The sequence below is a fragment of the Labeo rohita genome, chromosome 23 (genome assembly GCF_022985175.1).
Source record: "Labeo rohita strain BAU-BD-2019 chromosome 23, IGBB_LRoh.1.0, whole genome shotgun sequence".
NCBI classification, from domain to species: Eukaryota; Metazoa; Chordata; class Actinopteri; order Cypriniformes; family Cyprinidae; genus Labeo; species Labeo rohita.
In genome coordinates this window covers 29,456,358-29,481,798 of record NC_066891.1, presented here as the reverse complement: position 1 = coordinate 29,481,798, position 25,441 = coordinate 29,456,358, and the positions used below count along the sequence as shown (strand labels likewise).

The following is a 25,441-nucleotide window of genomic DNA, read 5'->3' as shown; positions in this document are numbered from 1 at the left end:
GGTCTTGCTCTCACAGAGTGATTGTACACTCTTGCTACCGATGCTTTGAGTAATGAAACATTACAGCCCATATGAAGCCATGACATACTGAGAGACAGAGACACTTCACATTACATTAAAACAGACACACAATTATGAGAGGCAGAGACAGCTGTAGTTAATGACATCATCCAGACGTTATGTTTTGTCTACTACCATTGTCTACCCATTACAGCCAACTGACATACAACTACATTAACCTTTTGCCAGACTTGGCAATGTTCTCTGAACTGAAAATGACCAGTTATGACATTTGTACAGTCCACAGTTTGTATTACTTCCAAGTGGTGTTTAATTTGATCAGTATTAGGATTATTTCATCCTATATCCAATCTTAAAGGTGCATTCACTATTATTTTAATCACTGCAAATGTTGTACTCATAAAGAAATTAACCACATCTTAATAAATAAAAAGTATGGGCTTTAAAGTGTTATATTTTATATGATTATGAAAATATATTTTTGCTTTTGTTATTCCTCCAAACTTTGAAAAACTTTACATACATGTAAATGTATTACTTTCGCACACAAACACACAGTGTTCTTCATCGGGCTCATCGCAGTGATACTGTAAGCGTGTGAAACTCCTCTGATGGTAATGAGGATCATCACACACAGGAAGTGAAGGAAATGCCACAGCGGGTGTGTAATGCCATCTCTGCTGTCTTTTTATACCAGTCTGTTTATTGATAAGGGTGGGTGTGGAAGGGGGCTGTAAATGTAAGATGGAAACAACACATCGGCCAAAACATTTCACTATGAGTCACATCACATGTGTTTACAGTGTGTTTACAGCAATGTTACCTACCAAAAAACAGCTTTATTATACAATGTTACATTTAAAGTTAATATTGCAACTTCATTACAAATGTGTAATTACAAATATATTTAAATTAGGGCTGTCAGTCGGTTAAGAATTTTAATCTAATTAATTACGCAATGTTTCAATTAATCTAATCGCAAAATAAATTTGACTGAAAATACCCACAAAAGATTATTTAAAGCTGTTTTTGTTTTAAATGAGAAAGTATCACTACAGCTTTAGAAAGAAATATTATATTTGATTCAGCATCAAGTTTATTACACATAATCATTTAACCTGCAACGGCCTAACATGAACTATGGAACACAAAAGAAGATCATTTGAGAAACATCTCAGTATTTATTTTGTTCATACAATGAAAGTCATTGGTAAACAAAACAGCTTTGTTACCAACAGTATTGAAGTAAATGTCTCTCTTTATAAATGAGCCTTTGAATCATTGTTTCACACGATTCATTCAAAACGCCGATTCATTCAGAAACTAAACACTGCTGAGTTGGTTGGAGACACACAACAATTCTGCTGTGGCTTCAAAGGTAATATGTTCTCTTCAAAAAACTGAGCAAAAACACATTATATTGTGTTTTGTGTTTATAACAGTATCAAACTTCTTATTTACTAAACTGTTGTATAAAATCACATTTATGCTTGTGATAGATCGGGACAAAATCAGACCTAATTTATATGTATTTAAATATATTTGTAATTACAGTAGTTTACTATAAAACTGTTTTCAGTACACTGGAAAGAAAAGGATGGTATACTTACTAAGCAGCAAAGCAACCCCAAAACATCTTTGAACCTCCACCATGTTTGACTGTAGGGACTGTGCTCTTTTCTTTGAAGGCCTCATTTCTTTTCTGTAAACTGTGCCATTATGTCCTTTACCAAAAAGCTCTACTTTTCCACAGTATGTTCTCCCAGAAGGATTGTAGTTTTGTCACAGAAGCTTTGGCAAACCCCAATCCTGCTTTTTTATGCCTTTGTGTCAGCAGTGGTGTCCTCCTGAGTCTCCTACCATAGTGTCCCTTTTCATTCAGAGTACGAGCTGACACTGTCGTATCCTGTGTCTGCAGATCAGCTTGAATTTGTTTGGAAGTTAATCAGGGTTCTCTATCCATATTCAAACAATCCTTCATTGTAATTTTTCATTAATTTTGCTCTTCTGTCCATGTACAAAGATTGAGTCAACTTTTCTCCATTTTTTTTTTGTGTGTGTGTGTGTGTGTGTTGTTGCAGTGCAAACAAAAGCAATAAGCATGTGAATACCAAAACAGTTGCAGTTGGGACAATTTTCTGAGAGAAGTGTTGCATTTTCTGACTGAATTTCAAGGGTGCTGATATTTTTGGCCATGACTATATTTTTAGTGGCCTGATATTTATGCTAGTTTCAAGATATTTTGGCAAATTTTGCTGGCCCCATAAACTTCCATTTTTAGTACATCACTGTTAAGATTACTTTTCTGTTTTTACTAACTAAATTATTTTTGAGGTAATCGACAGAATGTCAGAGATTTCACAGAAAACAGATTCTGAGTTCAAAATGCTTGGATGGTTGTGGAAGCAGAAGACAATGACCCAGGAAAATGACTACTCAAAATGTACTGTGAACTGTAATTTGAGCCTCATTTCATAGACCTGTTAGAAAAGCTTTTTTCGCCAAGCAGTTAGTTGCATAAATCCTCACTATCTTGCACAATGCACATACAAACAGTCTAAAGCCACTTTAACATCTGTGCTCCACAATAAACACTCACGTCACAGTTCAGTGCACATCAGCCCCTCTCACATCACGCTAGTTATCACCTGCTATGGAGGTGTGAGGAGTGTGATCACACAGGTATTTGTGTGAGCTCTTATGAAACTACACATTGACTTAATCCCATATTTGTGGCCATTTCAATAAAAGTGTAATCACTGTTATTTTCTTGTCATGTTTTAACAGAGCGTAAAGCCTCTCATCTTCAGAATGTGTTATACAACAGATGATGACCATTATCGATTTATGAGGATGTGTTAGAGTTAAACAATAGCTATTTTGTGTTACGTAAGAGTCCTTTTGAAGTTTAGGGATGGTGGATGCACACCTTGAGGACAGGTATTGTGACAGAGCTAATGTTTGTATAGTCACAAAATGTGTGCAGCCATTAAAATAAGGTGGCTTGACATCTGTTTGTGCTTAAGGCTATAAACTTTCACTAATAGACGAAAAAGTCACACCTGACACTGTCTACTGCAGTCCAGCCCAATCTCAGTGGAATCGTTCAACCAAAAATGAAAATGCGGTCATCGTTTACTCACCCGTTCAAAACCTGTATGACTTTCTTTCGTCTGTGGAACACACTAAAAAAGTGGTCCCACTTTATATTAGGTGGCCTTAACTACTATGGACTTACATTTAAATGAATCGTTTGATACAATGCATTTATTACATTGTACTTATATTTTGAAAAATACCTGCATGTAATTACATCTGTAATTATTTTCTGTCATTACATTTATGGTTATACTGTATTGTATTGTCTTGACTTTGCAACGCCTCTGATGATGTTTTGTTCCTGGGTTTCAATAAAAATAAAAGTAAATAAATAAATGAATAATAATCACATATCATGTGTGTGTTACTTTGTAATCACTTCAGAAATGTAACAGCAATAGTTCTGCATCAATATATATCAATACGGCAAAATAGAGATATATATCAATATTTGTAGCAATAACCAAAAATACATTGTATAGGTCAAAATTATTGATTTTTCTTTAAAGGAGAAGTCCACTTCCAGAACAACAACTTACAAATAATTTACTCACCCCCTTGTCATTCAAGATGTTCATGTCTTTCTTTCTTCAGTCATAAAGTAATTATGGTTTTTGAGGAAAACATTTCAGCATTTTTCTCCATATAATGGACTTGATTGGTGCCCTGATTTTGAACTTCCAAAATGTAGTTTAAATGCAGCTTCAAAGGGCTCTAAACGAGGAAGAAGGGTCTTATATAGCGAAACGATCTGTCATTTTTTTCCAAAAATAAAAATTTGTATACTTTTTAAGTACAAAAGCTTGTGTAGCACAGGCTCCAGGATGTGCGTCCACGATGCTACGAATTAGTAAAGGGTCGTTCTTGAACGATTTTCATCTTATGGGGCTGTCACATGATGAATGAACGGCTCGAACCCGAAAACTTGTCGGATAAGAGGTGAGGTGAGCTAATCATAGACTAAAGACCCAGGTAAACAATGAATTAATCTTTTCTGTTTCTCATAGCATATAGTTTTGTCTTGTTTGTAGTGTGATCAATGTTTGTGTAAGCAGTAGATGTGTTAGGGAAGTAACACGTAACATTTTAATTATATTTTGCTAAAATGAATAAAATGACTCAAAAAGATTTGTTCATTTTGCTGAACGAGACTCAAAGGTCTGAGTTGGTGAAATGATCCGAACTTCCCATCACTACTACGAATCACGTCATCTCAAGTTCATTGTCTGTGAAAAACATCTTTATTTTCTCTTTGAGAGGAGGACATCGTTGTACCTTTTTGTTTGTAAACAGCGTTTACAAAATTACTTGCACTTTCTTAGTCTTTGCGCTTTCACTTTGTAAACACTGGGTCTGTAGTTCAGTGTGACCTTTCGACGTGATTCAACAGTACGTAACATCGTAAATGCGCATCCCAGAGTCTGTGCTACATGAGCTTTTGTGCTTAAAAAGTATGAAAAAATGTATTTTCCGAAAACAATTACCGATCATTTAGCTAGAGAAGACCCGTCTTCCTCAGTTGGGATCGTTTAGAGCCTTTGAAGCTGCATTTAAACTACATTTCGGAAGTTTGAAATCGGGGCACCAATGAAGTTCATTATATGGAGAAAAATCATGAAATGCTTTCCTCAAAAACCATCATTTCTTCACGACTGAAGACAGAAAGACATGAACATCTTGGATGACAAGGGGGTGAGTAAATTATTTGTGAATTGTTGTTCTGGAAGTGAACTTCTCCTTTAAAAGCAAAAATCATTAGGATATTAAGTAAAAATCATGTTCAATGAAGACATTTTGTAAATTTTCTACCTTAAATATATCAAAAGTGTATAAGAAATTGTTTTACATAATGCCTGTTATGCCTTGGTGGCAATGAGATTGCAACATATATATTTGTTTTGTGTTATGAACTGCTTTTATGACACAGTATGTTGACCTTCATCCCAGCAGACTTCCAGCACTTATAAGTAAATAAATAAATGGATGTATATTTGCAAGAAAATAACATACAGATGTTTTACATTATATTTAAGATCAACTGTTAAAGCAGTTTCTAGCATTTACTGTAAATGGAGTATTGTTGTCGTTCTCTGGCTTTCCTTTGCCCTCAAATCAGAGGAAAAGCTAAGCTTGACCCTGAATGATGACATCAGCACATTTAACAGCAGGGAGGAATGACACTGTGACTAATCGACCTCTTCCTCAGCTTTTCACCTCTATATTCATTCATATATCAGTGTTTCCTCAGCATATCTTTATTCCCTCCTGCCCTCACTCCCTTATTCTGCCATTTCAGTCATTTTCTCTCATCTCATCTGTTTTCTCCATCAGCTGAAGGGGGTTTCTCCTGTTCTCTTCATCCGTCTAGAGCTTCCGAGGGGGAGATGTGTGTGTTATTCCCATCAGCAAAACTTCTGTCCGACACGCAACAATTTGCTTTAACTTTCAACAGTTCACTTTCAACTCTCACGGTGTATTAGAACACTGTCACCAGGCATTATACAAAAAGACCATAATTCAAACACTTTCTCTCTCTCTTGTGTGTATTAGATAAATAAGACTGCCTGTATGATTGGATGTTGTGGTTGTTAGTAGTGAAATGCAGCATCAACACTATGTTCAATTTTTTTTGTTCCTATTTTACCTCTTTCAGTTCTCTAAATACTTTCTGTGGTGTTCTAGTGAAAGCACAAAATAAAATGTTAATGCATCTTAACTCTTGAGTCCTGATATAGGCTACATCCATGGCATACAGCTGCAAGTTTTCTTTATTAATATAAAAGTTAATTTATGAAAGATTAGAACCCAGAATCCCTTGTATTGCAATATTTGCTCAACCAGTCATTGATCCCCTGATTCACAAAATCCTAGAAAAGACAGTAGCTGATGTTGAAATAAAGTTGGTTAATTAGATGAAATGGGTCCAAAGTTCATCTGAGCACTTGAATGGGCCAAAAAGAATAATTGTTCCTTTAAAGCACTCTAATGAGGACCTACTTTTACATCAAAGATCATGTCAAATAATTAGTGCATAACCTAATTAATATTCACAACCCGTCAATTCACATTTTTGACATCACATCCAGGGTTGCATTTCCCAAAAGCATCACTAGCCAGCTATGGCTCACAAGCTCTATCATTGCCAACATAGATCAACAAGTTCTGAAAGCACAAGTTCAATTAATATTCGTAAACTACATTGCAATGTTGTGTAGTTGGAACTACAGCTCTCAGCATGTGGTTAAAAACATATACTGCAGTTTCTTGTTAGTATGACTTAAGCATTGCTCTAAATAAGCAAACTAACATGCAATATAATGCAGAATCTGCTAAATGTAAATTATTTTACCAAAATAAGAGGGATCATACAAAATGCACGTTATTGTTTATTTAGAACTGACCTGAATAAGATATTTCACATGAAAGACGTTTACATATAGTCCACAAGAGAATATTTATAAAAATGACCCTTTTCAGAGGTATACACTTGACTCTTAATACTGTGTTGTTACCTGAATGATCCACAGCACTGATAGCTGTTCATGAGTCCCTTGTTTGTCCTGAACAGTTAAACTGCCCGCTGTTCTTCAGAAAAATCCTTCAGGTCCCACAAATTCTTTGGTTTTTCATCAATTTTGTGCATTTGAACCCTTTCCAATAATGACTGTATGATATTGGAGATTCATCTTTTCACACTGAGGACAACAATTACAGAAGGTTCAAACACTAACTGATGCTTCAGTAGGAAACGCAATGCATTAAGAGCTGGGGGTGAAAACTTTTGATTAGAATGAAGATGTGAACATATTTATTATTTTCCCCAAACATCATATTATTTTCATTTAGTACTGCCCTTCAGAAGCTATGGAGGATACTTACACGTTTCCCAGAAGACAAAATTCAAGTTCAATTTACTCTGATCTTCAAATTCAAAAACTTTTCACCCCCAGCTCTTAATGCATTGTGTTTGAACCTTCTGTAATAGTTGCTTATGAGTACCTCAGTTGTCTTCAGTGTGAAAAAATGGATCTCAAAATCATACAGTTATTGTTGAACAACTATCACTAAACAGACAGCACAGCTGTGGATCATTCAGGTAACAACACAGTATTAAGAATCAAGTGTATGTAAACTTTTGAATGGGGCAATTTTTATAAATTCAACTATTGTTTTCTCTTGTGGACTATATGTAAATGTCTTTTATGTGAAATATCTTATTCAGGTCAGTACTAAATAATAAATATAATGCATTCTGTATGATCCCTCTTAGTAAAATAATGAACATTTTGGAGATTCTGCAAAATAAACTTTTGACATCAACTGTGTATCTTTCGTTCCATAAATATGCAAATTTCATTCAACATGTTTTAGTTTGTCAAGAGAATAAAAACACTAAAAGCATCTATAAAGAGTGTGCATGTCCTTACGTGAACCATTATGCATCGGACTATGATAGTTACATCATACGGGAAATGCATCCCTAACATGTCTGTGAACTGCCAATCTACCTATCACAACACTTAACACCCACTGGTTTACAATGATAACATGTCCAAAAATCACTGAAACACCCTGGTTAATGTCCAAAAAACACAGATATATAATACATGTCCTGAAAAAAAAAGGCATGTAATATCATGGTACATGTTCAAACAACTATGAAAACATAGCCCAAAAAAGTACTTTTGTTACTTTTCTCAGTACTGAGGAGTGATCATAATATTTTGCAGTTTTCTCTAACAAGAGACCTCTTACACACTTTCTGTTTTTCCCTTCAACTGGCAAAAGTGTGCAATTAAATTGAGTTTCAGATATCTCCCCCTCCCTCCATGCTTCTCTCTCTCTCTCCTTCACTGATCTGTGCATCCTCACCAAGTTTTGTGCTGGTAATCTCTAATATATCTGGTATCAGTTTCTTGTGACCTCCGGCAAGCAGCAAGAAATGTGATCACATTCAACTTTGGTTTGTGAAATGCCTCTCACTCGTCAGTTGATGCTGGGTCAGTGTCAAACTCTAAAATGACATTTGATAAGGTTTGATCCTAAAACAAAACTTAAAGTATTTTTTTCCCTTTTTTTTTCCATGTGATGCTCACAGATTTAACTTCTGAGTATAAAAAGTACAGCACAGTATAGGTGAATTAATTCCTCCTTATACACACACTCACATCTCCAAAAACTTCTACCATTTATCATCTCTTTCTCCTCTCCATATCATCCTGCAGCTGTGTGTGTGTGTGTGTCAGCATCCCCTGATGATAGAACTAGATCTTTTTAAACTGGGCGAGTGCGTCACACATACTCAGGGACAGGTTGTCCCACAGCCCGCCCCAGATTAGACCCGAGCTGCCGGTAGCGCTAAAGTTAGCGATGTAATTAGCACACAGGCTAATTAGCCTAGAGACATGCAGAGCACACACATACTCCAAGTACTAGCACACACACACACTTGATGACAGTGATGGGGGGCAGCAGAAGCCAGTGATACACCACCTCCTTGTGTTCTTGACAGCAAAGCTGATATTTATAACAGGAAGAATAATTACATGAATTATACACGGTATTTAGCAATACAGTAAAGTCAGCCACTTATTATTTATAGTTTTTTATAGTTATAATATCACAGTTAGTAGTTCAGTGACATGCAGCTCATTTTTTTTTTTCCAGATCAATTAGTTTATTTTAAAAATACATTAAAATAAATTTAGAAATACATTGACTTGAATGCACCTCTACTGCGATGAACATGTTTTTAATTTCTGAATTAAAATTCACTTTGATATTTGTGGGTTACAAGTATCAATGTTTTTTTGTTGTTGCTTTCGTTTTGTTTCCCTGCCTAGATTATAGGGGTGTAATGGTACACAGATGCCATGGTTCGGTACGTACCTCGGTTTGAGGGTCACGGTTCGATACGATTTCGGTAGAACAGAAAAAAAAAACTACTATGCTAGGTTCTTTTTATTTATTTTAAATGGACAGTAGTGCAAATTACAATTTTTTCCACCTACATGTGAAAATACAAAATATTATATCAAATGAATGTCATATATAGGCTATAAAATCTGCAGTACATATATACATACAAAGAATAAATAATTGAAATATATTTAATTTAGTTAACTGATAGACAAGGGGAAAAAAAAAAAAACTGTGCAACACGAAACATAGCTTATATTTGCTAATTTGTTTTTTGTTTAAGTTGATTTTGCTGGTATGAGGAAACAGTTGAAGTAATCGCGCCGGCGCACACAAACACAAAACATATCAGTTCCAGGCTTCTAGCATTGCTAACTTGACAGCGCAGTTGGTACTTTTATCAAAATAAAACACAGTGAACCAAACGTCAGCGCGCCCACCTTACTGTGTCACCGTTAGAATGCGACTGAAGTACAAAGTCTATAATTTACATAATAAATAATAGTTTAGCATTTAGAACTGCATCGCAAATATGGAAATATTATAGAATATTTGGATTTGTGCTGAATGAGAAAGTTGATTGCGCAAGCCTTTAAAGTAACGTTATACTCCTTTGTCAGTGAGAGACAAGTTCAGAATCAGCACATGATCACTGTCTAGTGGGCTTTTTCAAGTGCGCAACTCCTGGCATTCGCTGTTCTTCTGCTGGCAGTCATCAAACAGAGTTGCATTACTGCGGGCACCCCCTTCTGGATTGAGGGAGAATTGCCTGTATTCGTTGTAAGGCCTCATGCACCGAACCCGAGATGCCTGTACCGTGACGGTTCGGTACGAATACATGTATCGTTACACATCTACTAGATTATATGGTTGGACCTAATTGTTGTATAAAATTCAGAACTCAGTACCCAAAGACAAAGGTCCAGTACCAAATACAGTATATGGGCCATCTGCTGTCCTGCTCTGTAGATACCAAAAAACTCAAATCAGTCCAGCACCCTGTCCTCTGACCTCTCCATCGTGTCTCTCTTTCTGTCCCTCATATCTGCTGTTCTCTCATTTTTTAAACCTCCTGCTTATTAAATGTTTGAATCTGACTGATACTTGAGTTCATGTGTATCTCTCTCTCTCTTTGGTAACTAAAATGCCCACGTTCCCACATTCTCTCTTAATGGTGTCACTCAGCCGAAACATATCCAACAGATGAAGGGAAGAGGAGAACGAACGAATCGCAAAACACGAGCCTCGGGAAATGTGTGCGATGGTAATCAAGACCACAGCCAAAGAATGCAGAGTGAAAAAAAATCAAACAATTACGACTCTGTTGGTCAGTAGGAAACTGACTCAGGTGCAATCAGCCCTCATTCACACATTAAATAGAGCTCTTTGTGGGTTTACACACACAGTATCGTGCGGTATCTCTCAGCATCTGAGTATCAAGTGAATGAATGCACCTCACACATTCTCTCTGAATCATTGTATGTTACATATAAAAGAACACAATGGAAACACATTGAGGCATCGGGTAACCGCTCCCTAATATGGAAAAATGCACACTTGATTGGCCTACAAGAAGCATGCACATTTGATTCAAATTCTCTTCTCAAACTTCTGATGGAAACTCTGTGGAACAGATTTAAAATGGGGTGTAGGAATGTTCTGAAATAAACAGAACACAACATTAAACTATGTACTGCCTCTTCTTGGTCTTAAAGTTGTCTTTTTGCAGGTTAAGTTTCTTATCATCTTCAGAAGTTAAGACCATACTTTTCACATGGAAAGGGTCAGGTATAGGTCCTATTTAGGTCAGCATTTCTCAGTGGGGGCATTCAGAACACATTGGGAGTACTGAAAGCAATATCCATGCTCAATTACATGCATTTTTAATGATGATAACAATGGATAATTGGGAAACACATTCCAGAAAGTCAGTGGCCGGTACCTTTCCCAATCCTTTAACTCCCAGTCCCATCACCAGAAACTACTCAAGTGCCCCTTGTAAATGCAATTCCTCCTTCAGTGGAAAGCGACCTTTTAAATGCAGCCATTCAAGTTTCATGGAACAAATCAGTGCCACTTTTATCATCACTCATCTCACTGGCAGAGCTCTTCAGTGGGGCATGGTGATATAGGGTCCTCAATTCAACAGGGTGATACATCTATGGCTGATTATTCTGTTCTTTATTCTGGCAGCTAATGATGAGTGGAGAGAACCAACCCTCCTTACTACCTTTCGGGCTGGGTTCTGCACTAAGATCCAGTTGATGGGAAAGGATGACACCCTTGGAATAGAGGAACAATCTAGTATGTCATCCGTGCACAGAGATGGTTAATGTCCTGCTGACTCAGGTGTCAATCTCCTTCACCAACCAGAGTGGAAAGCACATACTCCTTCTTCAATCGAGCAGCAGACCAGGCTTCCCCACCTCCCATAACTAGAGGTATGTCTCCTGCCCTCTCTCACAAAGCTGATTACCCTGCATTGGCCATTGTGAGGGGCCACCCATTTGTCTTTCGTGGAGCATTGGAGGCAAATCACTGGACGGCTAGGCCTGTACTGTGGCTGTCTCATCTAGTATTCACTGATGGTGAGTCATTCTTACCAGCCCTATTACCTCACTTTCCACCAATGGTCTCACTGATTCTGGCACTGCCAGAAATTTCATCATTGATGCCCTCAGTTCCATCGTTCCAGTAAGTAAGTAAAGCCCTTTCAGAATCTTAAGACTGCTTTTACCACTGCCACTATTCTGAAGCATTCAGATTTAACCAAGCCATTGAGGTTGATGATTCTACCTCTGGGAAAGTGGCGGTACCTTCACAATATCATGGCACTCCTACAAAACTACATCCCTGTACATTCTTCTGTAACTTCCCAACACCTGTAAGCTCCTTGGCATCAAAATGGTCTTTAAGGAGAAAATGCACAGGTTACAGCAGGGGTAGGCAACAGAGTATGTTAGCGGAGTGGAGTGGCGACAATTTCCCCTCCACGCTCCAAGCAATCAATAATCACTCCGCTCCAGCTCCGCTCCGGGTTCACCATTTCCCACTCCCAGCTCCATTCCTCGCTCAGCTGATCAGGAACACCGCTCCGCCTTCGCTCCAAGGAAATTTACAGCTAAAGTATGTCAGTATGTTTTGAAATATCACATAACATATATTACAATAAATTAAAATACTAGGAGAGAAGTTTTGTGGCTTATTGGACCACTAGTGTGCAAACTAAATATTTTCCTACCACATTCCTATCAAGCTTATTATGTGGTTGTCAGCATTAAAAAGTATCATCTGCTTTTTTCAGTGCAAATTTTGTTTGTAAAGGATGAAAATAATAGTTCATTTTGTCAATTATTTTATCTACGGATCGCTGCATTTCCTACAGATTTCTGCTCATTCAAAATCAGATACAGATGGAGCAGCGCTGTAAGATTACATTTGATTGAATCCATAATTGAGATAGCAACTGCGTGTGTAAATAAGTGTTGTACCTGTTTAAATCATGCTTTAATCCGAAAATATTCAGTATCTAGGCGGAGCAAAAACTATCCTCCTAAACCTCATGCTCATGTATCTTGCTGTCAATATAATCATGACATATCTGATCTCAGCGATCCATCTATATCAAGCTAGCTGACTATATTTAACGTGAGTTCTTGCTAAATATGCAGTTATATTACGAGCCGTTGGCATGAATTGTACTCGTGATGGAGCGGTGGTGGAGCACTCTTGGAGCAAGTGAAAACCACGGCGCTCCCGGTTTTAAAAAATCCGCTCCTTGCTCCATTCAAAATCACACCATTCCACTCCGCACGCCACTGTCCTAAAGAGCTCCAACCCTAATCAAACACACCTGAACAAGCTAATCAATGTCTTTAGGATTACTAAGGCTATAGGCAAGTGAGTTTTTTTTTTCTGAGTTAAACTCTGCAGACCAGCGTATCTCTTGGACCAGACATACCCCTGGGTTAGAGGGATCCTCCCAACCTTTCCAAGTCATCACTGACCACCAAAATCTGGAGAACCTCTGCCAGGGGTGTCCAGACCTGGTCCTGGAGGGCCACTGTCCTGCAGAATTAAGCTCCAACCCCAGTAAAACAAACCTGAACCAGCTAATCAAGATTTTGCTAAGCATGCTAGAAACTTCCAGGCAAGTGTGCTGAAGTTGGAGCGAAACTCTGTGGGACACTGGCCCTCCAGGATCGAGTTTGGACACCCCTGACCTCTGCTCTGACCAAGCACCTTAATCCCTTTGGGGCACGATGGGTGCTCTTCATAATCCGATTTCACTTCACTGTCACCTATTGACCTGGTTCTGAGACTCTGAAGCTGATGCCCTCCCCGACTTCATACTCATCCTCTCCATGGACAACCCTGTACCCATTCTTCCATTCACTACATCCAGTGGGTTATTGATCAGGATATATTGTCACTCCTTCTCCGTTTGCTTCCCCAGGGTCTAGTAACAAGAAGCTAGTACTTCTAGAGCAGGGCTGAGCAACATCAGTTTTGGAGGGACACTGTCCTTCAGAGTTTAGCTCCAACCCTAATCAAACAAAACTGTCTGTAGCTTTCTAGTAATCTTGAAGACACTGATTAGCTTGTTCAGGTGTGTTTAATTAAAGTTGGAGCTAAACTCTGCAGGACAGTGGCCCTCCAGGACCAAAGTCAGCCCTGTCCCTAGAGGATAGTTAAGTATACCCTGTTCAGGGCACCTCCAGTATTTCATGGACTGAGAGCGGTATGGTCCTGGGTTTTATGGGATAAGATTCTGGGTCCAACCCTTCTCATAGAATGCCACCAATCACATCCAGACCGTCCTGCTCCTTGGTCATGTGGGTGTCCATGATGACAAAGAGTTTAGGCCTCCAGAGCTGCCCGCGGAAGTTTAGTCAGGCCCTCTCCCTCTCCTGTGCTCACCAACTCTTCAGTTAACTCACATGTTCCCCATTTCCCGGACTAATGCTTTTTGTTTGTATATAAGCCAGTCAGTTTGTTAGTCAGTGATCTTGATCATGTGACAGGGACAAATTTAGTATCACTTGTCCTGTGAGTTTTAGAATTGTAGTTATTTTCTTCAGTCATTGGATTTGCTTGGTTTGTTCAGCTGAATCATTCTTTATCTTATAAAGAACACTCCCCCGATTAGGTCCTCTCACAGAGGTCAGTCTCTCTCCTCATTCCTAATCCATGACAGTAATAGTAGCTCATGCCTCGTTTTTCCACACACACATACCTGGTTGCGAATAGATGCTGCAGTAACAGATGGAGCTCCATAAATCACAGGAATAAAGGCGAGTGTGTGGCCCATAAAGAGAGCAGCGAGGTGGGGAGGAGCAGATAGACGAGTCCCTGGTTTGGTCTTTAGATCACCCAGGAGGCCACAGGCCTCTAGAAGAACCGTAGATCACACAAACTGCAGAGGACTTTTTTCTGTGTCCTCTTAGCTGAGGCTATATGGAGTGAGAACAACTGCTTCCAATATCATTTGTGTGTGCTATAGTGTACACAGTATGCATGTATTTGTACAAATGCGCATCAAAGTGTGATGGTAAAAATCTGTGATTAGGTTTATGTGTGTGTGTCAGTCATGGGATTATATGATTATGGTTTGAATATTTCCAACCAATCATCTGCAGACGATAACCAAATTAAAATGTTTGACTTTGCATTGAACACTGGTGGCAGACTTTGTCCTGGTATTGCTTAAAAGGTTTGCATAATTTTGCACTGTAAAAACATTGAAATGTACTGTACATTGTTACAGTATTACATAATTTGTAAAAACAGGAACTATTATACTATTTTGTTGGTCAGTTTGATTAGATATCTATAGTGCTGTGCTCAGTACCCACAATGAAATTTCACTGGACCGAATTTTGCACCATTTAAGTATATATAAATACCGTGTGTTTTCACTTATTCCGATTGTGTGACTTCACAGAGAAATGAAATGTGTTACTGAAACCATCTTACATCACACCTGGTTTACTATGTGTTATGTTTGAGTGTTATGTTTTTGTGCTTTGTATGGCTTGCAGGTGTTTTTGAATTTTTTTGGTTTGCAATGCAGTGTAGAATATGATTACATAAATGTAATAAATATAAACAATTATGAAAAATATTGTGTCAAAAATACAGTACACAGTAAAATGCAGGAAAAACAGGAAATGTGTGATTCATTTCTGTGACACAAAGCTCTATTTTCAGCAGCAATTACTCATAGCTTTTCATAAATCTTGGATGAATAGAAAGTTAAAGAGAACATCATTTCATCATTTGTTTGAAACATGTTTTGTGACATTACGAATGCATATTTTTACTGTTACTTTTTGCAAGAATGCATTGAATTGATCAAAATTTTGCTCAATAACTAAATAAATTTAGTTAATTTTTTTCTTATTACTTATTACCAAAAAGTAATTTGGAATTGACTATGCTGAGCTCAGCGTGCATTTCAGTTGTGTGTCTGATCTGATCATTGCTGCATTTAATGCTTCTCTCCATTAGGCCAGGGGGACTTTCCAACCTCAGCACAACCAAACCACTATTCTGTGTTTCCTTTATCTCTCTCGTCACGGTTTGCTGTGGTGTAGAGCCCGGTCATCTCCAGCGTGACCCGACCATAGCACTCAGCAGAGAAACACGCTCTCTTCAGGGCAAGTTTGTTCCTCCTCAAGCCCAGATTTAAAGTCAAAGTTTCAGGCTGGACTCACACAATGCCGGCTTTCACCATCTGACTTCACGCATGACCGCAACATCTCAATGACGCCTTCGGCAGGATAATCTACAACCTCACACACACACCCAGCCGTCTGATGGAATGACATTCACACACATTCATGCAAACACAGCAGCAGCATTCAAATGAATTAATATAAAGAACTGCAGTGCTGCATATGGCGTTTATAACTGTAGCTCACTGCTGCCCCTAACTGGCTCTCAGTGGAACTGATTATCAAATGTCTATATAATAAACATAAAGTTGCCTGTTTTGGGGTCTGAATTAAATCTACATGAACACATTTAACCAAGTTCACATTCTTTGTGCAATATATTTTTTCCTTAAAATCAGTGTGGAAAAATCAAAGATGTTGCAGATTCTTTCTGTATGGCTACAATACGCTCAGTATGTATGTGGTGTATCCATGTCATTACAACAATACTCCACCCAGAGGCTGTTTTTGCCATGGTTTCATACTCATCTCGCTGACATAAATGTCTAGACGCTACATTTGTACATTCCTGAGGGAAATAACATGCAGTCACCATCAACAGTGCACTTATTTGTGTCCAAACAGACATGAAAGAAAGCAGGGCTGCTGTTCTTATAGCAGAATAATGACAGCAACAGAGTTATTTCATTTTCATAATGCTGTGTTTGATCAGATGCCAGGGAACAATGTGCCCGAGCCTCTACGGAAATGTCATGCAGCACTTTACAGTTCAAAACCCAGAGTCTAACCAGGAGTTATTTTGAATGAGAGTTAGCAATCTGAAGCAACATGAGTGGCAAACATGTTGACATTCAATATTTAAAAAATGTATACGACCAGTAAAAGTCTGGACTCAAAATGTTTTTTTAATGTTTCTGAAAAAGTATTTTATGCTCACCAAGGCTGCCTTTATTTGAACAAAATTAGCACATTGAGTAATATTGTGAAATATTATTGCAGATTGTTTTCTGTTTAAATTGATTTAAACATGTCATTGATTGCTGTGATCAAAGCTGAATTTTCAGCATCATTACTCCAGTTTTAAGTCTCACATGGTCCTTCAGAAATCATTCTAATATACTGATTGGCTGATCAGAAATTATTCTTATCATTATCAATGTTGAAAACAGTTGTGCTGCTTCAAATTGTTCAGGAAACTGATACTTTTTTTCAGATTTAAAAAAAGCATTTATTTGAAAATGATTTTTTGACTTCATGTCACATTAGATCAATTTTATGCATTCTTGCTAAATAAAAGTATAAAAATTCCTAAAAAAAAAAAAAAGGTATTATACAGCATTATATACTATATATTGTAGTGCATAGGGTACAACGGGCCTAAAGGCACACCCTAAGAAAATGCGATTTTCTCTGCGCCCAGTGTGTATGATTGCAGAAAAATATATACATTTGTACTGAACATTTACAGGGCAACAAGTCGTTCATTTTGTTTCAAAATCTTATAAATGTATGAGGTGGCAATCAGGGGGTAAAAGGCACACAGTATTGATAAAAAAATATATATTTTGGCAAAATTATTTGTAATAATGTTAATACTTGTTCAAAACAATCACTTTAGCAAAGTCTATTATTTTCTGCTTATTTTGATAAAATAATTTTTTGTTCAATAAATATACTGTCATTAAAATATGTTAATGTAAAACATATATTTTAAAATACAGAAATAAAATAATTTTAAAACGTAGATTTTAAAAGATCCCATAGAATCTGACAATGTTATGTCAACAAATGGAAAAGTCAAACTTATATTAATTATCATGTTAATTATTGTGCCTTTTTGCTCCAATAGAAAGGGCACTTTTTACCCCAAGTACCATACTTTTACATATTCTTTCATTATGTAAAAACTGTTACTTTAATTATTTTAAACAAAACTGAAAGTCATTAAGTAGACCTTTGTCTCAAAATATACTTAAGCGATTCTCATAATCAACTTTGTGCTGCTGCCTGCGATCACGTCAAAGATCAGACAAATTTGCATGTGCATCTTGAAAAGCGGATGTTTTGGAAAGTGCTACACCACGTTTTTCTGCCATCTAATGGCTTAAAGGAAAATAATATCAAAGGCTTTTACCCCAGGGCACCTTTAGCCCCATTGTACCCTACATTTTGAACATTTAAGTTTTTAAGGTCATTAACAACAGATGTTCTGCAACTTGTATGCATTAGTTTTACAATGTTTTTACAATGTGCGTGATATGCATGGAAAAGAGTGCTTATTTCATCCATCTGTGTGTTTGAAATTTAAAAGCTCTGACCTAAAACTGTCACTACTCTAAAACCATTTTTGGTCATACAGCTTTAACTAATAATTTTTTCATTCATTGCTGTAATCGTTCCTCTCATCATGAAGGTGGGTCATGTGTCTGGTGTTTGCAGCCTGATCTGATACAGCTGTGATCAGCAGTCATGGCCTTTAGCAAGTGAAACAGTTCTGAGCTGAAAAACTAAACCCATATGATGAAGAGGAGCCATCTAGTGGTAACCTAGTAAAAACTGCAATGCAATGCTTGATATCTCTAGACATTTATCTGGTGATCTTTGCATGTTCTTGTGCTTCCATTTACAGCATTTTTATGTGCTTTTATGTTTCATACAGAAAAGAAAAATTACAGCACATTAAAGCAGCTCTACAGCTCTACAAAGGTCAGCTTTGGTTCGAAAAACATTTCAAACAACTTCAAAGAGCTTCTATAACAAGGAATCAAATGTTCCATGATCATCTGAGAGTAAAGAGCTCATTGTGTATGAAAACACTGTGACTTAATCAAAATGTCCTTCTCACGGAAAAAACAACTTGGTCTGCATTTTCTAAGGTCAGCCGTAAATTTATAAACAACACATATTACTCACTGATGTAATAAAGAGAAAGAAGGACAAACACAATTATGCCTAAGCAATACAGGAAAAGGTCAATGGTGAAAGCCTGTGCTGTTTCTGATTGTGTGTAGCACCTACAGCTCTGCAGATTCTTCTAAAGAACCTGTCATTTTAGTCAAGTCGCAATCATTTGAGTGTCATATTTCAGTAACGATGGTTTTATCATTTTGAAGAAGATGATGTATAATGTATAATGAATTTCAACTAGGAAAAAGATGTGGCTAACACACCTGCTACAGAGTGAAGTCTCTTGCTGTTTAACTGTGATCAGGAAGTTCACACAGTTTGATTACTCTTCATAACAAGGGTGAAGGGACAGATGTCTGAAATCAACATACTCACACTAACATCCTCAAAAACACCTGCAAGACCACACATGTCCCAACACAAGACTCAAACCAAATAGAGCTTATAACTGCTGACAGATCTGATAGATCTGCTTCAGTCTGTCTGAGCTGGATAAATACATCATTCACACAGAGTGATAACATCTTCGCAGTGCTAAAGTCTCCCTACAGAATTACAATCTCACATGCAAAACAGAGAACAGAAGGATCTTCTGGTTTATTATGCAACACTATAATATTGTGTATTCAACATTTAAACACGCTTCATTATTCAGCTGTTTCAATTTAGTAGTGGGTTTGAAAAACAACACTTGCAATATATATATATATATATATGGTGCATCTCAAAAAATTTGAATATCATATAAAAAGTTAATTTATTATTTATTTATTTCAAAAACTAAAACTTTCATATATTCTAGATTCATAACAAGTAAAGTAAAACAGTTTTTTTGTTTTAATTTTGATGATTAGCGATGAAAACAGCTCTAATTACAGCTCAGAAAGTCAAAAATCCAATATCTCAGAATATTAGAATATTTCCTAAGATCAATCAAAGAATGGATTTGCAAAACAGAAAAGTTCAAGATCTTTAAAGTGTGTTCATTTATGCATTCAATACTTGGTCAGCAGCACAAATTACAGGAAATGATTTGCTCCTAGCACGAATTACAGCATCAGTGAAGTGTGGCATGTAAGCGATCAGCCTGTGGCACTGCTGAGGCACTACTGAACCTTCAGCTCGTCTGAATATTGTTGTATCGACTGTTTCTCATCTTTCTTTTGAAAATATCCCATTGATTCTCTAAGGGGTTCAGGTCAGGCATGTTGGATGGCCGATAAAGCACAGTAATATCATGGTCAGCAAACCACTTGGAAGTGTTTGGTGCTAAAGTCCTGCTGGAAAAGGAAATCAGCATCTCCATAAAGCTTGTCAGCAGATGGACGCATATAGTCCTCCCAAATCTCCCATTAGACAGCTGCATTGACTTTGGACTTGATAAAACACAGTAGACCAACACCAGCAGATGTCACGACACCCTAAATCATCACTGAGTTCGGAAACTTTACACTAGACTTCAAGCTGGTTGGATTCTGTGCCTCTTCAGTCCTCCTCCAAACTCTGGGACCATGATTTCAACATGAAATGCAAAATTTACTTTTATCTGAAAAAAGGACCACTGAGGACCACTGAGCAACAGTCCAGTTCATTTTCACCTTAGCCCAGGTAAGATGCTTCTGACGTTATTTCTGTTTCAGAAGTGGCTTGGTAGCCCTTTACCTGAAGACGTCTGAGCATGGTGACTCTTGATGCACTGACTCCAGCTTCATTCCACTCCTTGTGAAGCTCTCCCAATTGTTTGAATCGGCTTTGCTTGACAGTTTTCTCAAGCTTGCAGTCATCCCTGTTGCTCCAATCAACTTTGCATTTAATATGCTTTGATACAGCACTCTGTAAACAGCCACCCCTTTTAGTAATGACCTTCTGTGATTTATCCTCTTTGTGCAGGGTGTCAGTGATTGTCGTCAAGACCATAATATATATGAAAGTTTCAGTTTTTTAAATAAGTTACAAACAAAATTTTTTTATTCAATTAAATTATTCAATTTTTTTTAACTTAATAGTTTTATTCAGCAAGGATGCATTAATTGATTGAAATTGTCAGTAAAGACGTTACAAAATATTTCTATTTTAAATAAATGCTGTTTTGAATGTTTTATTTACCAAAGAATTCTGAAGAAAAAAAAATATCCTGTATCATGGTTTCTACAAAAATATGAAGCAGCACAACTGTTTTCAACATTGAGTGTTTCTTGAGCAGCAAATCATCATATTAGATTGATTTCTGAAGGATCATGTGACACTGAAGACTTGAGTAATGATGACGAAAATTCAGCTTTGCTTACAGGATTAAATTACACATTTTAAAATATATTACGAAAGAGAAAAAGCTGTCAGTTTAAATTGTTAACTTAATTAGTTACAAAAAAATAATGTGATTAAAAATATTTTAACGCAGTTAACACACTTCAAGGTATTGGTGCAAAAAATGCCCCTGTATGTGTTTTATCTCATATTCATATATGTCATGTATCACACAATATCACACCAGCAGCTCGAGCATTATCACACGAGTGCTGATTTTGTCCCAACCTATCACAAGCTTAAATGTGCTTTTATACAGCAGTTCGGTAAATAAGAATTTAATATTGTGTTATATTTTAAACATTATACTATGTGTTTTTGCTCAATTTTGCAGAGAACATATTACCTTTGAAGCCATAGCAGAATTAGTGCATGTCTCCGAGCAACACAGCTGTGTTTAGTGTCTGAATGAATCCACATTTTGAACGAATTGTGTAAATCAATGATTTAAAGGCCCATTCATAAAGAGAGCCATTTACTTCATTCCTGAATGAATCAGCTGTTTGAATGAATCGAATCGAATGAGTGAATGACTCATAAAGACAATTACTGCCACCTACTGGCAGATTTAGTTTCTTATTTAGAGTACCATATCATTTAAAAAAAGTAGTTCAGCCAAAAAAGAATTAAATTCTGTCATCATTTACTCACCCTCATGTCGTTTCAAACCTTTCTTTTGTGGAACGTAAAAGAAAGTATTCTGAAGACTGTTGGTAACAAAGTTGTTTTGGTTACCATGACTTTCAAGATATGAACAAAAAAAAACAGATATGTTTCTCAAAATATCTTTTTTTATTCTATAGTTCACGTTAGGCCATTGCAGCCTAAATGTTTATGTGTAATAAATTTTATGTTGAATCAAATAAAATGTTTCTTTCTAAAGCTACAGTTTGTAATGTGTACTTGGTACTGTCTTTATATTTTTTATTTTGCTATATAAAATGAGTTTTTTTCCTATTATAAAATCACGAACATGAACATGAATTTTGGTGTTTTGTGAGATTTAATTTAAAAAAAAAAAAAAAAAAAAAAAAAAAACTTGACAACTTGAACCAAAAGGAAAAAAACATGACGCTTGAACTTGAGAAGTCTTGTGTAATTAAAATAGTTTAAAAGTATTTCAAACCTCTTGATTGAGCACAACCATGAAAAATATACAGAATTAAATGTATAAAAGCTGAAAATGTACACATTTACAAAAAACATTATAGACTTAGTTTCTGTAAAAATAAATAAGTGAACTAGTAGTACTAGAGTGTTAAAACACACCGACAGGCACAAGAGCTTTACAAAATCAAACATCTACATAAAATATGACATTTTCATGTGATATGAAGCATATCAAGAAGTCTATTGCTGGTGTTGTTCTGCTGTGCTCTAGTGTGCACTGACCAGGGAGGCGATGTAGACCCAAACAGAGAGCACGTTACCAGGATATGGGTGCACGTAGACCGCCAGGGCAAACTCTACATTTGGGGCTTCGACCTTATGAACCCCTGTACTGTGAACAGCTTCAATGATTGGCCGAATCTCTGAGAAAGGAAGGTGCAGGGGAAACCCAGATATCTGAAACAGAACAGTGAGAAAACAACACTAAAGGGGTGATTCACTGCTGACTAGATAGGCTAATACAATCTGGCTGCCTATGCAGTATTTTACGAGAACAAGGGCTATAGAGTTTCCTTTTGGAAAACTCTAATGTACTGGGGTCAGACTGACTTCCAGCTGGAAGTATGATCTGTAGTTTTTACTACAAACTGGTAGATCTGGGTGCAGGTAACATGGAAAAACAGCACAAATGACTCATTTACATATACTACTGACATTGTTACAATGCAAAGATGCTTGAAAATTTGCTAAACCATTTATTAACATCTCAGTGAGCATGTCTGGCCCTTACAATGACCTACAAACAGCCAAATTAGCTGACATCTGTTCATCATGTCAGGCTATTAGCGTGTATAAAGTGTCATTTCTAGCAGAAGGCTCACCCTGTATTCTCCCAGAAGGCTTTGCAGCTCGAGGCGATGTTCCTCAGCCACCTCTCGTCCTCCGCTCAGCTCTAATTTTGGCAGGAACTGGCGTAACGTAGAGATGCAGTAGCGGTTCCAGCGCGTGGGGTGACGCGGACGCCATTCCATGATCTTCTCCCTCAAAACCTTCTCTATCCTACATCACAGTTCATAGGATGCCATCAGATGTGTACTTAAATGTTTTTGATTAAAAAAATACTTCTTCAACTAACCTGTCTTGTAACTCGACAGCAGCTGCTCTGTCCGTGCGTCTGTAAACCAGCGCCTCCGGCTGAAAAACATGACTCAAAATCAATTCTGACAACAGTTTGGCACAAAACTGCAAGAAACGGCTATAGATTTCTTTACTTCAGAAAGTCATTTTAAGACCCAGCAGAATCACTGAGATATTTCAGCTGGGTTCACTTAAAGGGTGACCTTGTTAAATCAAGGCCTGTGATTGGTGGAGCCGTCCTCACCTGCACACTAGAGAGGCCGGGATCAGGAAACGCTCGTGAGAAAAACGGTTTCCAGAGATTTGGCTTAGAGACGTCAAAAGTCATTCTCACAGGTGCAGCGTACGGCTGGATATTAAACCAAACCTGAGACACATGGACACAGATATACAAATCAATCACCCTTTTTTTTATCGTATCACATAAAATAAATGCCAAGCTTTGCCAGAAATTGTGTTTTTGTTCACAGACACATAACTACTTTTGAAAAATCATAATTGAAAAAATGTCTTATGCTCAACAAGGCTGCATTTATTTTAATGTAAAAATAAAGTAAAAACAATTTGTGCTGCTTCACATTTATGTGGAAACCGTGATATGTTATTTGATGAATAAAATGTCTTTTGTAACATTATAAAAGACTTTATTGCCACTTTGGAAATATAAATGTATTTCTTTTTTTTATTAAACTTAAAAACCTTTCAAATGGTAGTGAATCACAGTTTCAAAAATATGAAGCAGCACAACTGTTTTCAACATTGACTATCAGAAATATTTATTGAGCAGCAAATCAGCATATTAGACTGATTTCTCAAGGATCATGTGACAGTGAAGACTGGAGTAATGATGCTGACATTGTACAATATATTCAAATAGAAAACAGTTATTTTAAATTGTAATAATATTTCAGAAAATTACTGTTTTTACTGTCGTTTCGATCAAATAAATTTAGCCTTGGTGAGAATAACGTTCCAAAAACACAAAAATCATATATATTCTAAACTTTTGACTAGGGATGCACAATATTGGGTTTTGCCGATATCCAATATATTTCCTTTTGTATGGAAACAACACCAAGTCTCTCCTGTGTGGAAATTATAAGCAAAATATTTAAATTTTGGTTTGTTTTTAACAAGAACTTATTTGTTAGAATTAAATAAACAATAATGAAGTTATAATCACAGTGCAATGAAGCTATGAAAATAACTATAAATAAAATTTATATAAATCTTTTTTTTTTTTTTTTTTCTTTTTAGGGAGATGCAGCGGTAACCTTAACATTTTATTTTAAGATTTAACATTTGTAGATGGTCTAAAGCAAAAGAGTTGTAAAAATTCAGAAAATCTTTTAGAGCTCATAATTTGTTTAAAAAATACAACATATTACACATTAATGAATAAATCTGTATATATATAATTATTTAAAGTGTCATGTTTGTGATTTTTTTTTTTTTATTTCATATAAGCTATAGCTTCTGGCCTTTAAATCAAAACATACTTTTATGACATCAATTACTGCTTTATTTAATCAGAAATACAGTCTAAATGCTATTGGAGTATTTTGATTTTATTAGAAGTAGGCCAACAGCGCCCCCTACGGAATTAAAACTCCTTACCGAACAGGCATTAGGACCGGGATGAGGTTGTTGCTGCTACCGCTGCACATACTGTTATGGTTTACTTTATCGCACACCGAAGGCCTCATTCTGTATGTGCATTCACAGATTACATGCAGTGATCCAAAACAGTGAATCTAATCATTATTCAAAACTTTGCTTGAGAATGAGCTACACTGCTGACGAGATCTAATCGTTAGCAAACCCTGAACACACGTGAGTTATTCCTTATATTGGCAAGACATATCAGCAGAATTTTTCATATCAGGCCGATGCTGATATTTACATTTAAAGCCATTATCGTCCGATACTATTGTGCATCCCTACTTTTGACTGGTGTACTTTTGCACAAATAGTCAATTATGATAGATGTGATCTGTTTTTTTTTTTTTTGGCATGTGTGTTTACTAACATTGTCTGAGTTGATCAAGCAGCCGATGGTCTGTAGGGGGCAGAATGTGTCATATTGTCCGTAGTGCTGCCCAGTGCTGGGATTCCAGATCAGATAGCGGTTTTGCTCATATGTCAAAACGTATGCTGTAGGGCCCTAAAACAATGAAACAAACCCATGCAGGCATAAAACAATATAAACTAGTGTTTTCAGATTTGTTTTTATAATCTCACCAACAGAGATTTGTGATTTGCCA

General features: G+C 36.8%; 2 protein-coding genes across 3 annotated transcripts in view; one reads left to right on the top strand and one right to left on the bottom strand.

Annotated features, from left to right (window-relative positions):
* The window catches only part of snai1b (snail family zinc finger 1b), a 478,512-nt gene that overhangs the window by 297,009 nt on the left and 156,062 nt on the right, over window positions 1-25,441 (top strand). The gene's annotated exons all lie outside the window — the stretch shown is intronic.
* Window positions 22,302-25,441, bottom strand: part of cc2d2a (coiled-coil and C2 domain containing 2A) — a 28,756-nt gene continuing 25,616 nt past the window's right edge. For both annotated transcript variants that reach the window (XM_051096281.1, XM_051096282.1), the window contains 5 exons: window positions 25,207-25,341; window positions 23,422-23,544; window positions 23,176-23,234; window positions 22,922-23,099; window positions 22,302-22,496 (listed from right to left, as the gene is read on the bottom strand). In XM_051096281.1, the coding sequence (XP_050952238.1) occupies window positions 22,308-22,496; window positions 22,922-23,099; window positions 23,176-23,234; window positions 23,422-23,544; window positions 25,207-25,341 (684 nt within the window). In that variant the 3' untranslated portion in view covers window positions 22,302-22,307. The remainder of the gene's footprint in view (window positions 22,497-22,921; window positions 23,100-23,175; window positions 23,235-23,421; window positions 23,545-25,206; window positions 25,342-25,441) is intronic.